The 16,686-nt window shown below is 61.9% G+C and overlaps 1 protein-coding gene across 1 annotated transcript in view; it reads right to left on the bottom strand.

The window, feature by feature from the left end:
• Positions 1-565: 565 nt before the first annotated feature.
• The window catches only part of NKAIN1 (sodium/potassium transporting ATPase interacting 1), a 37,006-nt gene continuing 20,885 nt past the window's right edge, over positions 566-16,686 (bottom strand). Inside the window, exons 2-7 of the mRNA XM_075774087.1 lie at positions 11,939-12,076; positions 11,657-11,737; positions 9,236-9,433; positions 8,361-8,421; positions 5,588-5,669; positions 566-2,444 (exon numbers count right to left, since the gene is read on the bottom strand). Of these exons, the coding sequence (XP_075630202.1) occupies positions 2,435-2,444; positions 5,588-5,669; positions 8,361-8,421; positions 9,236-9,433; positions 11,657-11,737; positions 11,939-12,076 (570 nt within the window). The 3' untranslated portion in view covers positions 566-2,434. The remainder of the gene's footprint in view (positions 2,445-5,587; positions 5,670-8,360; positions 8,422-9,235; positions 9,434-11,656; positions 11,738-11,938; positions 12,077-16,686) is intronic.

The following is a 16,686-nucleotide window of genomic DNA, read 5'->3' as shown; positions in this document are numbered from 1 at the left end:
TTTTTTTTTTCTGTTTTTTGACTACCAGGGAGGAAATTACCCTGCGGGCAGCGAGAGAGGAGGCAGAATCTCACTGGGGCATCATTAAAAAGCAGTGCTGGGTTATAAGGCAGCACAAAGGTGGGTGATGCAGAGCCCGTGGGAGCAAGCAGGCAGTGGTAATGGGGGGGGGGGGAACCAAAAATTAAAAAAAAAAACCCTCCAGTTTTTAATCGATTCAACTGCACAAGGAAGGGAAATGCCCCAGAACCAGAACAGCCACCGGATGAAACTTTCCTTTGACTTTTATAATTACAGAATAGAAAAGAAATCCTCGGTTCATGTTACAAATACAGTCTTATATAAAAACAAGCCAACGGAAAATAATTAAAAAAAAAAAAAGTCACGGAGCGCCGGTGCCTGGCTCCTGCCGAGCTCAGGAGGGAGGAACGCTCTTTTGAGTGAGCTTTAAATGACGGCAAGTGTTCCCTGCTGGGACTTCCACCAGACGGGTGGCTGCTCATCCCATCCCATCCCATCCCATCCCATCCCATCCCATCCCATCCCATCCCATCCCATCCCATCCCGCGGTGGGTCAGCAAGGGCATCGTTTGCTCCTGGAGAGGAAATTAAACCCTGGAGATGCTGCTGTCCTCTGGGCTGGGCAGTGCTCGGCGCTGGGGATGTGTTTTGGGGCGCAGAGGGAGATCCGTTGCTTGAAAAAACACTATTTTCCTTGGGGAAAAAAAAAAGGGGCAAAGGTGGAAAATTTATTGCCTGTAAAGTTCGCAGCTTGGCTGGAGGCAGCGGAGGGGCTGGCGGGGGGGGGACACACACGCAGCCTGTCCCCTGCCCAGGGCTTGGGCTCGGGCAGCTTCGGTCCTTGGCACTTCACCGTTACTTGTTGGGAAGGACAAAAAAATTCACTCCAGGGTGCAAAAAATCCCCAAAGAACCCTGGGAGGAGTGGAGGAAAAATGCCTGGGAGGCAAAATTCATGTAACCCTGCCCCTGCTCCCAGATGTGAAGGGTGGGCTTGGGGCCAAATCCAGGGAGCCAGGAGAAACCACATCCCACCTCCGGGAAAAACAGGAGACCAAGCAGGTCAGGGGGAGCTGGGATGCTCCCTGAAACGACTTTTTTCCTTCCAGCTTCTTCCAAGATTTTTAATTCCCAGCTCGTCTTCATTTCGCAAAGCGATCGCTGCCCAAGGGACCCTGCACGTCCCCCCCCCGCCGCCCCCGAAACAACCGTTCCCCCCGCGCCGACGTCGCCTCTTCTGCCGCTGAACCTGACGGATGGATTTGCCACCGAGACCCCGAACGGATGGAGGGGCTGGGGGGTGGTTCGGAGAGCTGCCCCCCCCCGCCCCGGGTGAGGGGTTGGGGGGCACCAGGCAGCCCCCGGGGCGGGCAGAGGTGAAGGCACGATGTCGGCCTTGGGGGGGGGGGGATGTGTCGTGCTCAGCCAGAGTCTACTCAGGCACTTTAAATTAAAAAAAAAAACCCAAAACAATAATTAAAAAAACCAACCCAAAACATTCATTAGATTCGTTAAAACAGCCGGAAAGGGGCTGTGTCGAAAGCAGCGTCGGTATTGCCAAGTTTGAGCAAGATCCCCCCCCGAAATGTGGGAGGGATGGGGGCGGGGGGGGGCTGCAGGGGGGTTTCGGGGTGCTGTGTGTCCCCCCCATGTCCCCAGATCTGGGGAGGGGGGTCGAGGCAAGATGCTGACGGCCGGACCCAGCTCCTCGGGGTGAGGGGAGCGTCCCGGACCAAGCCCCTTGGATGCTGCTTCAGCCAGCCAGGGGGGCTGGAAAATTCCTTCTGGGAGCAAACCCCCATTTTTGGGGCCAGCCCGACTCCCAGACCCGGCGTTTCGGGAAATTGTCCCAACCCCGCAGAGGACGAAGCTGCTTCCTGTCCCCCGCTGTCCCCAAAGCGGTGTTCGTCCCCTGCCCCCAGTCCCAGTTTGCTCCAAACCGGCTGGTTTTTGCCCCAATCCCGCTCCGGGCCCCCCTCCTGCCCGGCACGCCGGGAAGGGCTCCGCTGCTCCGAGGAAAAACCAGGCTGGGAGAAACAGAAGGAAACGGTGTCCGGCGAGCAATGCCACCTCCCCGCGTGTCCCCATGTCCCCATCCCGGGGAGGGCGTGGGAGCCTGGGGGGGGGGGGCACCACTTGGGGGGGGTCCCCCCGTATCCAGCCCCCCCCACCCCGATCCTGCTGTGGGTGGGTGGTTGGGGCTCGGAGGCATCCAGGGTGGGATGGGTGTGCAGCTCCTGGCTCCGTTTCTGGGGGTCTTGCGGGCTGCGGGGAGGCAGGAGGGGACCGGGTGGCTCGGCGTTGTGTCCCCTCCCTCGCCGGGGGTCGTGTCATGGGGTGTGGGACAGTTCGCTCCGGGGGGGTCCTGTCGCCTCTGGCTCCCGCGCCGGGGCCGGATCCAGGGCAGGAGGAGGTTACCCGGATCTGGGGAGAGAAGGCGAGAGGAGGCGGTAGGGGACACACCGGGGTCCGGGATGTCGTCCCTGCCACGCGTCCCCACGTGGGGACAAGGAGTCAGGGCCACGGGCACCCACCAGCTGCTGCCCATCCTGGGGGACCTGCTGGGGTGACCTGGGGTGGCCCTCGCATGGCCATCGCCCTCGTTTCACCCCCCCCCAAATTGTACGAGAGCAACTGGGGCCAGGCCGCCCCCCACCACAGTGACATGGGGACTGCCATCGGGGCTGCCCCGCTCCCCCACCCCGGCTGTTTGTGGGCACTGAGGGGACACGGAGGGGACACGGAGGGGCCCAGGACCCCGACCACAGCGGGGCACACGCTGCCCGTCCCCCCCAGCTTGCTGCCAGCCCCCTCTCCCACAGGAGACCTTTTGGCAGCAGCTGGTGGGTGCTGGGTGCTGGGGGATGCTGCACACGCCTGCAGGCCGGCCGCTCTCCGTGTGCAGGCGTGTGCAGGCGTGCCCAGGCGTGCCCAGGCGTGTGCAGGCGTGTGCACGTTGCATATAGGCGTGTGCAAGTGAGTGCATGTGCGCATGCACGAGCGTGTGCGTGTCTGTGCAGGCATACGTGTGTGTGCGTGCGCGTGCAGGCAGGTCTCCGTGTGTGCACACGTGTGCACGGACAGGCATTGCACGTTTAAAATGCGCGGGGAGAGCCAGCACTGCCCGCGGCGATGCTGCAGACCCACTTCTGCCCCGGCCGGATCCTGGCACGCCTGGGCACACTGACACACCGCACACAACCGCAGCACGCGGGGAGCACGCAGCCCCTCACACCGCAGAGAGAAACAGCCCTCGTCTCCCCCGGGACAGCGCGGGGGTGACGCCCTGGGGACCCCCCTGCACATCCCTGTCACAACTGCCCAGTTCTCAGCTAGCGGCTCCCAGCCTGCGTTTCCCCCTTCCCAACGTGCTGCAGGAGGGATCCGGAGGTGAGAGCCCCTGTCCCGGGGTGGGGGACAGCTGGGTGTCCGGGGGTGACACGGGGGGTGGGGACCCGGTGCCACCCTGGCCGGGCAGGAGGGACCCAAGGGACGCGGAGGGGGTGCTGGCCTGGCACATCCTCCTCCTTCCGCTGGGTGGAAACCCTCCCGCGGGCCCGCCGTTAATCCAATTATCGCTAATTGGTAATTGCAGAATAAGCTTTAATTTCTCAGGCTAGGACAGGACGGCAGCCCCGCGTCCCTCCTGCCTGGCTGTCCCCTGGGGACACAAAGTGCCTGATCCACTGCACTGAGCAGGGACAGCACCTTGCACGTCCTCTCACCGGTGACGGGTGGCAGCGAGACCGACGGGAGGGCGTGTGTGTCCCCCCGAGATGGGGTCACCCCTGCCCCAGCACCCCCTCGGGTCCCCCCAGGTGTCACCGCAGGACCCGGTGCCCCCCACCTCGCGGACAGGCTGCATCCCCCGGACTCCATCAGCCCGACCTGCCACCGCTCTCAGGGTGATGGAGGCGCCTTGATATAAATTATAGCTGCATTAATTAGGTGGTGGGTTATTAATGAGCTGCCGGGGTCAGATGGGGGGGGCTGCAGGCAGGGGGGAGCTGGCAGCGCGGTGGCAGGGTCCGGGTTGTGACGACCCCCCCCGGCCCCCCGCAGAAAGGCCACAAGGATGTGGGCAGCCCGAGCGAGCTTGATTAATTAGGAAGCAATCTAATTACAAGGAGCACTGCCCGAGCCAGCCCTGCAGGCAGGGGGAGAGCCCGCAGCCCCCGGCACACGCTGCCCGCAAAGGGCTTTGGGGCTTGTGGCTCTCACCCTGCCCGCGGGGCTGCTGCAGGCAGGGACCAGGCAGGAGGCGGCATCCCCAGCGTCACCCCCAGCCGCGCACCCCCAAACCCCCCCATCACCCCAAACCTGGTCCTGGGGAGCTGGGTTTTGGGGAGGATGCAGGGCTGGGTTAAACATCTCCCAGAAAGGGAGGAGGGATTTCCCCAGCACCTCTGCACCCCGCGGAGGTCTCATCCTGGTGTCTCAGCGCCGAGTTTCTCTGCCATCAGCTTTCGGGTCCCATCCAACACTGATATTCCCCCCACCTAAAACTGATATTCCCGCTGATATCCCCAAACGCTGCAGCTCTCAGCACTCGTCCTGCGGCCGTCGGGGAACACTGGGCTCACAGCAGCCCCCCCGTGCCCCGGTGCCGCTGGAGGCTGCAGGCAGGAGAGGGTCAGGCAGGGCTCCCCCCGGTCCCTGCCTTCCCCGCTGCCCACCTTTGCTGTGGTGGCTTTGCACCGTCCCACCACGGCAAGGCTGAAGGGGTTCCCGGGTGACGCCGTCCATGGGACGTGTCCCAGCCGTGGGACGACGCTCTCCTGGGTCCCCCCGAGGGTGGGCTGCTGGCTGGGGGAGGGCAGGACACCCACCTCGATCCCCAGGACGTGGGTGCTGGCACCGCTCCCGCCCCAGGGTGACACCGTGGTGAAACGCCAGTGCCACCGTCCCTGTCCCCATCCCGGGAAGCTCCCATCCCGCCATGCCGCCTCACACTCGGGGGGCCGGGGGGCTCCCGGGGAAGGACCAGCTCGATGCAGGGGGGCACAGCACCCATGGGTGCTCACCCGCACCCACGCACCAGGGCGGGCACACAAGAGACTGCCTGTGCCCAACGGCCCAGGGCGGGCCGAGCAAGATCACAAATGCATTTGTTCCACCGCAACCCTCTCTTTGCATCTCTAATTGCGTGGCGTGCCCTTGAATTTGCATAGAAGGCTTAAAATATAATTAATTTTTGGCACCCGGCAAAGCCCGCACGAGGCTAATCCCTTTAGATTTTGCAGCCTTATCTCATTTGAGCGTTTATCTAGTTAAGCTTAATGGGTAAGGGAGAGGAAGAAAAAAGTCAGCCGCACTTATCTGAAGAGCTGCTGCTCCCCCCGGGCAGCCCCGGCGTGTCGAGGCTCGGCAAAAAGCAAACCAAGGGCACGACCCCCCTAAAACCGCCCCAGCCCCGCCGCAGCCTCTGGGCTTCATATGGAGGCCGAGTGGACTCACAGACCCCGATCTTTTGGGTTACGATGGTGCGATGGGGCCCCTTGGAGCGGCTCCTGCATCCCTGAGCATCCCTGAGCACCCCCAAGGCTTTCCCTGGCCCGCGGACTCACGTGTAGAGCGGCTGTAGCTGTAGGTGTGACGTCTTCTGTGGCGCCTGGTAGCCGTAGGAGTCAAACCCGCCGATGAAGTCGACTGGGGAGAGGGGGGAGAGCAGCGAGATGAGCTGGGGAGGGCAGCGGGGTGATTTCCCTGCCTCCCCCCTGTCCTGACGGCACCCGCGGGTCACGCAGCATCCCGGGTTGCAGCAGCATCCCAGGGAAGTGCAGGATCACAGTTTGCAGCTGCATCCCGGGGAAGCGCAACATCCCAGGGAAATGCAACACCTCGGCATGAAGTAGCAGCCTGGGTCACGCAGCATCCCAGGGACACGCAGCATCCTGGGGACATGCAGCATCCCGGGGACATGCAGCATCCCGGGGACACGCAGCATCCCAGGGACACGCAGCATCCCAGGGACACACAGCATCCCGGGGACACGCAGCATCCCAGGGACACACAGCATCCTGGGGACATGCAGCATCCCAGGGACACGCAGCATCCTGGGGACATGCAGCATCCCAGGGACACGCAGCATCCCAGGGACACACAGCATCCCAGGGACACGCAGCATCCCAGGGACACACAGCATCCCGGGGACACGCAGCATCCCAAGGAAGTGCCGCCGAGAAGGACTGACTTGCAGAGATCGCTTGGGCTCTCTTCTCACCACAACAATCCTTGCACTGCAGGCTGGACAAAGTGGGTAAAATTACCCTGTCATTGTCTCCTGAGTGGGCATTTAAGGAGAATTATGGGGGAATTAGATCTCGTTTAAAGCCCGTCATTTAGGGCAATTGCAGACACCGATATATCAGTTTTCATGGCTGCGATTTCCAGCCCAGCAGTTCATCCCCCTCCGGCCCGGCAGAGCCCGTCACCCGCCCCACGAGCCCCCGGGCGCTCGCTGGAGGAGGAATCATGGTGGCAGACCCCAGGCCTTCACCCCGGCTGGACGCAGCGGGAGCGATGGGTGGCCGGGGGTACCCCAACTTCTCCCATGCTCATCCGACACGCCCCCAGACCCGAACCCTCGACCCTGGAACGGGCACCACGCGCAGCCAAGCCAGGGTCTCCAAACCACTACGGGGGCTGCAGCACGACCCATCTCCCCAAAACAAATATATTAATCCCCGCGGAGCCGCCATCTGGGCGAGTTCGCACACGGGTGTCCAAGAAACGGCAGCGAGCTCGAGGGGGGAGCCCGGTTCTCCCAGCATATTTGTCTTCCCGACTTAATATTCAGCCAGCTCTCAATTTTGACGCCATCCATCCATTTCCAAATCTAATAAGATATTCCATTAAAAAAGATGCATTTGAATCTTGGGCTCCAGCAGCATTAATATTAAAAGTGTATTGAATGCGGGAGTTTGTTTGAATGCAAACACGCTTCAAAGCCGGCGGCGGTAGATAAACCCTTTTGCCAGCTCCCTGGGTACAGAAACAAGTTATTACCGCAGGCAGTGTCCAATTTCACACGGAGATTTTCCTTTTCTGCTACACCGGTTCCCGGCAGCGGGGGAAAAACGTGGGGATGCCGAACCCCAGCATCTCCTGGGCCGGGCTGGGACCGTTCGTGGGTCCACGGCGCCGGCTGGGATGCCGATCCCGATGCTGCGGGGAAGGAGCCCGGCGCTGAGCGCGTCTCGGCGGCTTTTGCCGCGCCGGCGGTCGTGGCACATCCCCGCCTGCGGCCGGGTGCCGGGAGCTGCCAGCTGGCGCGAATTAATTAACGGCAGATGAGCATTTAATGCGGTTGGATGGCTACAGCCTTAACCGCCTGGTTAATCGGGGCCGGGGTGCTCAGCGCTTCCGGAGGGGTGTTTGCAGGGATTGTTGTCAGATGGGAAAGCACAATATAGATCGTATAAAAATTAGTCTGTAACTTTGCTTAAATTGCTGGGTTTACCCCCGCTTTGGGGTGAAAACCCTGGAGGCGGGGAGGAGGGCTCAGCCGCCCCGCTGTCCGTGGGGATCCTGGCCGGGGGACGCACCGTTCCCCACTCCACGGCCCCGCGTGGCTGTCGGAAGGGGGAGGCAGCTGACGGCTGGCGCTGGGAGACGTGAGCGGGGAGGACGGGTCTCCCACAGCCCCCACGGCCCGGATCCGCACCGGGAGGAACATTCGCCTTGAATTTATCGTGGCGCGGAACCGGCTCTTCACAGCAAGGGCGCTTCTCCCCGCTGCCAGGCTGGACCAGGCGCCTGGGCGAGATGAGATGCTCCGCCCGGAGCAGAGGCTCTGAATCCGCGTCGGCGGGGAGCAGCGAGCGCGATGCCGGCCCCAAATCCGCCCCTGAGTGGCCGCACACGGGGACGAGCATCCCGGCTTCGACGGGCGCTGGACTCGGTGCTGGGGTGCAGACGGGGACTGGGGACCGGGGACCGTCTCAGCCCCTTCGTGGGCTGGTGTGGGGACGAACCCCGACCCCACGCGTTGGATGAACCCAGTCCCGCTCCTGCACCCGGCGTGCCGCGCGCCGCGGTGCCGTGGGAGACGTGGCAGCTCGGGGCTCGGTGTCCCCGTCCCCCTCCTCTCCCAGCGCTGGCCGGGGTGCAGCACCCTCCCTGGGGCGGGCGGGGGGGGGGGGCCCACTGGTGACGCAGGGTGGCACCTCACAGCCCAGCACATCTGCCTCATCGGGGATGGAAAAATGGGGCAAAAAACCCAACTGAAGGGATCCCTTCACCCGCCTGCGACCCAGGCACGGCCCCCCCCGTCCCCGGCGAGGCGCAGTGCCGCAGGTGCCCCCCAGCCCCCCCGTGCCTGCTAGCGAAAGCACTTACAGCTGTCTTCTTCCTCCAGGAACACTTTGCTGACGTAGCAGGCGTAGACGAAGCCAAAGAGCTGCGAAACAAAAGCGAGCGGAGAGGAATCGGTTATGGGGGTGATGGGCACCGCAACCGGCACGGTGACGGCGGGGGGTGGAGGTGGGTGCTGGGGGTGGCTGCCTGGGAGCATCCTGGGGGGACTGGGAGCATCCTGGGCAGGATCGGGGCTGCCCCCAGGCTGGGGGTGCTGGAGCCCATCTCCGGTGGGTCCGGGTGCTGGTTTGGGATGCAGCGAGGTCGGATGGTTTCAGGGATGAGGGCGGTGGCTCCTGGGGGGGACGAGCTGGCATCGCGCTGGGACAGCAACGCGGAGGGTGCTGAGCCCCGCGTGGCGCTGGGTGCCCCTTTGGCGGGTGCGTGGCAGCTTCTCCAATTCCCTTTAAAGCTTTATTTTCTTGCAGCCCCCCCAAGGCTCCCCAGGAGCTGTGCGTCCAGGTATGTCTCCTTCCCCCCTCCCCACGGGGCGAGACAGCCAGCGGGAAGGGGACACCCTCCCTCTCCAGCCAGCGGCACGTCCCACCGGTTCCAGCAACGCAGCGTCTGGGGGCGTTACACCGAGAACCCCGATTCCTGCAGCTTCCAGCCCCCAGCCTGCCAGGTTTTGGAATGGACAGCACCCCCGGGGCGCTGGCCTGGGCTCCGTCTGCTCCTCTCTTCCCAGCCCTGAGCCAACGCCACCCTTGATGCTACAAGATGGATGGTGATGGTGGGCCATCTCCAGCTGGACCACGGCAGCTCTGCCCACCCCAGACCCCGCCATCGTCCCTCCTCTCTCGCGTCGCAGTTTGGGCTGAGGGATGAGGAGGAAAGGTGCCGGCAGCTGCCCTTACCGCCAGGAATATCTGCGTGGCGCTGCTCACTACCTCGATGTACTGGTAGTCGAGCAGGCAGCCGCTGACAGTGATGACGTGATGGTCCTCGGGCGCCAGGTTGGAGTTCATCACCGGCGTCACCAGGCAGCCCGGCCCGTTCTCCATCCACCACGAGCGATGCAGTGAGGTATTGAAGGTCATGATGAAGTCTCGGTCCTGCGGGAGAGGAGCAGAGGAGGAGGCACAGACCGTGGAGCTGGGGCTCTTTGCAGTGTGGGTGGACAGAAAATGGGCTTTTCCAACCCAAGGATGCTCCGCGCACCCGGACCACGTTAACGCAGCGTTGCCAGCGAACCCCTGCATCTCCCTAACCCGCAGCCGGCGTCCCCAGGCTTTGTGGCTTCCTCCCATGCCACGTCACCGGCCATTTGGTCGAGCAGCACCCGGGTGTGCCGTGATGTCCAGGTGACATCATGGATGTCATGGAGCGGTCACCAACGCGGCAGCTTGGCCTCGAGGCAAGGAAGCAGCCGCTTGCGGTGCTGCCGGCCGCATCCAGCCATCCGGAAGGCGGGACCACGGGATCACCCCGCCAGCGTGGTCCAGGGACGCAGAGCAGAGCGGGTTTCAGGGTGCCGTCCCCCCATCCCCCGTGCAGCCTCGCGGGGCCCCGCTCACGCACGTCCCCTCCTCGTAAGCCCATTCCCAGGCTTTGGGGCTCTCCAGGTTTGATCTGCGGCAGCGCAGCAGGCAGCAGCGGCCCCGCCGCACGGCACGGCGTCGGGCTGGCCCCGGGGTCGGATAGACGCAGGGCTAATCCCCTGCCCCTGCCTGCGCCCTCCCCGCAGCAGGCTCACGCAAAGCTAAGCTGGAATTTAATAAGAGCAGCAGGACGGGGTCCGGGCTCGATTCCAGGAGGCCCCGCAGCACGATCGGTGCCGATGCCCCTGCCCACGGATCCGGCAGGGAGATGGGGGCTGTGCGGGTTGGGATGCAGCCCCGGCACGTCCCAGGCAGCAGCAGCACAGCTGGGTGAGCACCCACCCCCCGGAGCGTCCTCCTGGCACAGCTGGGTGAACACCCACCCCTTGGAGGGTCCTCCTGGCACAGCTGGGTGAGCACCCACCCCTTGGAGGGTCCTCTCGGCCCCTCTCCGCACCGCCAGCCCTTGGGTCTGCAGGGGACTGGGAAACCGGCTGAGCATCCCTCGTAGGAAATCACCAATCTGGGATTAAAAGATTTTTTTGTGGGTGGGGGCGGAAAAAATAGAAAGAAAGTGGGTTGTGGGTTCTAAAACCAAAGGATGTGGGTTTAGGTGCTGGGAAGCACAAAGAGGGGGTGTTCTGGCACTGCAGCATCACTGAGAAATTGGGGATTTCCACCAAAAACACTTGGTGGGAGCAAATTCTCCCCTAATGCATCCTCTGTGCCTGCTGCACGTATCCAGCATTTCAGCTTTCCAGAAGAGCCTCAAACGACCTGTAGCAACACGGGAAGGTGGCTTTGTCCTTGCGACCGCCCCGAGAAGCCCTTTTCCCCGCTGGGGCAGCCGCAGAGCGAACCACGCAGGGAACAGCATCCTCAGAGCCGGGAGCGGGATGCCAGAGCGGGCACATCCCCGTCACGGGTACCCCAACCACGGGCTGAGGATGCTCAGACCATGAAGCGAGGCATCATCACTACCTGAAGTTTTGCTCTTTTTTGTGTAAGAGCTATAATTTAATAGCCCAGGGTGGGGCGGAGAGACACGACCCCACTCACATCCTCACCCCCATCGCCACTGGGTGACTTTTCAAAGCCACTAATGATGTCCAGCCGCTATCCTGCCACTGCCGGGGGCTCCAGGGCCGAGCGGCACTTGCAGAACCCCAGAAGACCCTGGAAAATTGGGAATATGCACCAGGGGGGTCTCCTCCTCCCACCCCGCTGCCTTGCCCATCCCTGCCTGCTGCTGGAGACCCTGCCCCAAACTTTCCCATCATTGCTCGTCCCCAGGCCCCGTGTCCCTTCTCCGCTTGATCTCCTCGCCGGCACATTAGGAAACGGCGCCGTCCAATTCCTGCACCCCATAAACCCCGGCAGCGCCGAGGGCGCGCCGCTGATTAACGAGCGCCCTGCAATTCCCGACTCATCAGCCTCATTAACTTTGCGCTCCCGCTTCAAAGCCTCCCCCCGTCTGTCCGTCTGTCCGTCCCACGCACGCCCGGTGCTCGGTGCTGCGGCCGGGAGCCCCCCGGGAGGCACCCCCAGCACCCAGGTGGGTGCTCTGCCACCCCAGGGTGGGGGCACCCACAGGCTCTGGGTCCCTTTTGGGGGGCAGAGCTGTGGGGTGGGGCGAAGAGGAGGAGGAAGGCAAGGGCAGGACAGCAGGAAGGATGGAGGGAGGGTGGATGGGGGGGGAGGAAGAGGAGGCAGGCGGGGGGGGGGGGGGGGCGTTACCTGCGACAAGCGTCCGACCTCCAGGTAGAAGCAGATGATGAAGGCGTTCCAGCCGACCCACAGCACCAGCCACACCGCGTACTGCCGAGGAGAGAGCCGGTCAGGGCGTGCCATGCCGAGCGGACATCCCCCGGTCCAGCCCCGCGCTGCCCCGCTCGCTGGATCCCGCCGGATCCCCAGGGATTTGGGTTTGGATACGGGAGGGGACGTGGGCCTGAGCCATCCCCGGGGGCGAGGATGCTGCACCCGGGCGCGCGGAGCGGCATCCGCGGTGGTACCTACCATCATGAGGTATTTGGATCTGTACTGGATGGTCCCGAAAATACCCAAAATAACGGCCATGATGTGTAAAAAATTAGCCAGGATGGGTGCCCACTGGTAGCCCAGGAAATCAAAGATCTGCCTCTCCAGCGCCGCGACCTGCAACAGAGCAAAGGAGGGGCTGCAGGTCTCACGGCAGGACAGCGGTCACCGCAGCAGCTCCCGGGATGGCGAAGAGCGGCCGGGAATTCATGGGAAATCCCAGGGATAAGCAGTTGCAATAGGCCGAAACGTCTGCGTGATGCATCGGCCGGCGGCGGGCGAACGCACGGCAGCGAGCGAGGGGTTATCAGGAATAATTGGAGCTGAGAAGGGGGAGCAGGGAGATGTCAGCTTGTTGCCCCACCAGCACCCTCTGTGCCTCAGTTTCCCTGTTGCTCAGATCTCGGGCACTGCTTAAAATCAGCCTCCGGGCTGGGTTTATCCCTGAGCTCAGCTTATCCAGGGAAAACCTCGTGCTCAGGTCACGCACAGGGTCCCCCGGTATTTTGCAAGAGATTTTTCTGTCCGTCCCGGCCAGCTCGTCACGTGCCTCCCCGTTTAACGCCGTCGGGTTTTGATCCCCGTTATCTTTTGCAACCCACAAATAAGGACATGCTGCAGCTTAACAAATCCCGCGGCACAGAGACTTAGAGAAGGTGGCTGGTGTGATCTGCCTGTTACCCCAGCGCTTTTTTATGGCTCTATTTGCTACCGGCTCGGGGTCTATTACTCTTAATTACAGGGTTAGTTTAAAGGAAGCTGAGGTGGGAGTGCTGGAGCATTCACCAACGGTTTTAAGTTAAGAAATGGAGATTTGATGAGGCTATGTTTTTTTAAGGGAACTTTTAGGGAGCTTAGGGGTGCGTCAGATGCCCCGACAGCACGGGGACAGGGCCGCAGCGACGTGTGTCTCCAGCAGCCTTGCAAACCGAGAAACCTCTTTACATTTATCTTTTTGACAGCCCAGCCCTGTCTCATCGCTCCCTGAGATGCCCCAGATTCACCCGATAAACCCCGCGAGCTCCAGGGACCCGAGTCCCCCCCACGGCCCCGTGCCTCAGTTTCCCCTCCCGATGCAATGACTCTCACCCTGGCAGAGAAGTGGGAGTTTATCCCGAAAAGTGCAGGAGAAAACGGGCTTTACATCCCCTCCCCGTTCACCAGCAGCTTCCCCCAGTGACCGGGATTTACAGGAGCTCCATCCCGGTGCTCCCTGAAGCTCCCACGGGGGGTTACGGCCGCAGGGCTGCCCCGGGGCCCCGCACCATCCCTGCCCATCCGCCCGACTTAATGTGTCCTAATTACAGGGGGGAAATAAATGAGGTGGCAAAAGTCCTTCCCTAAGCGTTCGGTGAGGATGAGACACGGCTAACGCACCTGCGTGCGCAACTGCCAGCCGTGCCTCAGTTTCCCCATCCATAAAGCATCACGCGCTCATTGCATTGGCTTAGCCAGGGCTCTAATTAACGCCTGGTTTCGCCCAGCTCCATCCCGCCACGGGGGGACGAAAGGCAAAGGCAGAGCCGAGGCCCGGGGTACCCCATCCCCTACCCCCCGGGATAGGACCTGCTGGATCCGTGCCAGCGGGACCCCGGGTTCAATTCAAGGCGACTCAAAGCCACGGAGCAGCCGAGCCCGGGCAGCCCCTGGACCCGCGGGGCCGCGACCGAGACTGTTTGCATTGAGGTTTAATTCACTTCCACGCTATTTAAACTCTCCGAAGAAACAGCCTTTGGAAATACTTACAACTGGGCCGTAAATCTTTTAAATTGAGGAATGTAAATAATAAATGATACAAGGAGCGCGGTGCTCGGGGTTTTATAGCCGTCCATCGATCTGGTGGCTGTTGACAGAGCTGCTTAGCGGGAGCTAGATGCGAAGGCTGAGAGTTTTGGGTACCGGCGAGTCTCCGAGCCGAAGGATGGGGCTGGGAAGAGCCTCCGAGAGCATCCCATGGAGCCGGAGCGATGGGCTGTGACACTGCACGGCGCCTTAATTCCAGCCCATCAAGCTGGGAGAGGCTGAAGGAGAAGGAGCTGGGAAGAGCCTGGTCAAACCGAATCCTTCTTCATCCCAAGGAGAGGCAAAATTAGGGGCAAACACTGTGGTCTCCCCGCCGATGAGCGATGGCTGCTAATTGCACCGAGAAGCTTTGCCAGAGCCACCCCGGCAAGCGAAACGCTGCTCTGCGAGTGCCATAATTCGAGCTGATTCCCTCCGTGCGAAGAGCAGATCTCGGTTTTTTCAGCCTCGTCGGATCCTGCTTAAGGTTAAGGAAAATACGGAGACACAGCACAAAGGCGGCCAGCCTGTGGCCGCAGCTCCCCCGGCACCCAAGGGCATCCCAAGGGCAGCTGAGCAGCCTTACGCCCGCTTTCACGAGTGGGGAAACTGAGGCACGGCCACGCTGAGCGAGCACCCTCTTCAGCTCCGACCGACGCTCCTGGCTTGCTCCAAGTGCTTCTTGTGGGTCCAGCACCTGGAGCATCCTCGCCCAATCCTTTGGGGGTGAGATGTCCCCCAAAAGACACCCAGGCTTTGTCACCGTTCGTCAACGGTGCCTCTAAACGAAGCAAGAGCAGCGAGCCAGCCTGGCCACGGGGCTCCGCAAGAAACCTCCGAGCAACGTCCAACCGCCCCAACCCGAGGTGACTTGTGGAGCTCAGAGCATCCTCCCCAGGCCGCCCTCCTCCTGTACGGGGTATCTCCCACGCTAATAGCGGCCCCATTAACGACCCGCCCTCATTAACACCCTGCTCTCCCCTTTCGGCTCTTACTGCTGCTCTGCCATGGAAGCCGTGATGCTCCTGGAGGTGCGGGGCCAGGAACCACACACCATCCTGCTGCTAATTAAGATAAACCTGCAGCCGATCAATGCGACGAGTTTTAGGGCTCCCTCTTAATTAAACACTCTCCAGTTTATTGATCGGCCCCAAAAGTTCCCTTTGCAGCGAATCATATCAATTAGCTGGGGGCAGGCGCACGCCGGAGTCCTGCTAATTGAAACGCGTTGCCTGCAATGATTTTATTTTAATCAAGAAATCGAAGCAGGCGAGACGCGGGGCCCGGGCTCCAGCAGCGCGTGGTGGTCCCCGGGGAGGACCGTGCCAGGAGGGGACAGGGGCCACCGAGGCTCAGCCCGGCGCGCTGGGCAGGCAGAACCGGTGAGGCAGAGCTGGAGCAACGTGGGATTTTTTTTTAGGGGTGCTGACAGCAAATTCAAGTAGGAAGGAACTTGCCTGTCCCCGAATCACCCCTTGGTTATGGCACCTTCATCTTCCTCGGACCCATCCCGTTACTCAGCAGGGCTTTCCCGTGTTTTTTAATGCCCGTGACAAGGATGGGAGAGATTAGCCAGGAGGATTGCACAGACACCAGGCAGCACCTTCCCCCATGACCCATCCTCCCCAGATTTGATGTTTGGAGGGTGGAAATCCCCCCTGCAACCCAGCAGAGCAGCCCCGGGCAGAGACATCTTCCACTAGATCAGGTTGCTCAAAACCCCGTCCAGCCTGATCTTGAACACTTCCGATATAGAATCACAGAATGCTTTGGGTTGGAAGGGACCTCCAAAGATCATCTAATCCATCCCCCCCACCATGGGCATGGATATCTTTTGAGCATCTTTCAAGTTGCCCAAAGTCCTGTCCAACCTGACCTCGAACCCTTCCAGGGATGGAATCCCCTCCCTCGACCTGCTGGTCACGCTGCTTTTGATGCAGCCCGGGATACGATTGTCTTTCTGGGCTGCAAGCGCGCACTGCCGGCTCGTGTCCAGCTTTTCATCCACCAGTACCGCCGAGTCCTTCTCTGCAGCGCTGCTCTCAGTCCCATTCATCAGCCTGTGCTGGTGCCGGCGGTTGTCCTGTCCCAGGTGCAGGACCTTGCACTTGGCCTTGCTGAACTGCAGCCACTCCTCCAGCCTGTCCAGGTCCCTCTGGATGCCATCGCTTCCCTCCAGCACATCAACTGCCCCACACAGCTCGGTGTCATCTGCAGCCTTGCTGTGGGTGCGCTCGATCCCACTGTCTATGGCACGGACGAAGATATTAAATAGTCCTGGTCCCAGTATGGACCCTTGAGGGACACCACTCGTTACCCATTTCCACTTGGACATTGAGCTGTTGAGTGCAACTCTTTGGGTACAGCCATCCAGCCAACTCCATGACCATCCAACAGCCAATCCATCAAACCCACATCTCCAACTGAAAGATGAGGATGTTGGGGCGGGGGGGCTCTTACTGCATCCCACCCTCTACTTCTGAGACAAACCCAACCCTGCCCCGCGCGGTCACACGGCAGCAGACAGGCTGCCTGCAGGGACCAGGTCCTTCCGCCGCACCCCAAGATGGACACCACGTCCACAGGTCCCAGCACGGCCCCAGGCCATCCCTCATCCTGCCATGGCCACCAGGGACAGGCTGGAGCCCCCCCAGCCCCCCCAGCCCATGGCCCTGCCTGGGATTTACGGAAGCAGCAGATCCTCCCATCGTATCTGTCACACCCAATGGCTCTAGAGAACCAAAACCCCTTCTCCAAAACCCACTTAATTACCACCAAACCCAAAGGGACGAGAGACCGCGGCCACCTGTGGACACAACCCACCCTGGGGCACACGAGTCCGGGTGCTCAGCAGCCCTGGCCGTGGCAGGGATGGGTTATCCGTGTCCTCCTCCTGCAGTGCCCGGGGACGTGACGCTCGTGTCACCAGGCGAGGACACTGGCCC

Source organism: Balearica regulorum, chromosome 22 (assembly GCF_011004875.1).
Source record: "Balearica regulorum gibbericeps isolate bBalReg1 chromosome 22, bBalReg1.pri, whole genome shotgun sequence".
Taxonomy (NCBI): Eukaryota; Metazoa; Chordata; class Aves; order Gruiformes; family Gruidae; genus Balearica; species Balearica regulorum.
Note: the sequence above shows the minus strand (reverse complement) of the source record. Positions and strands in the feature narration are given on the sequence as shown.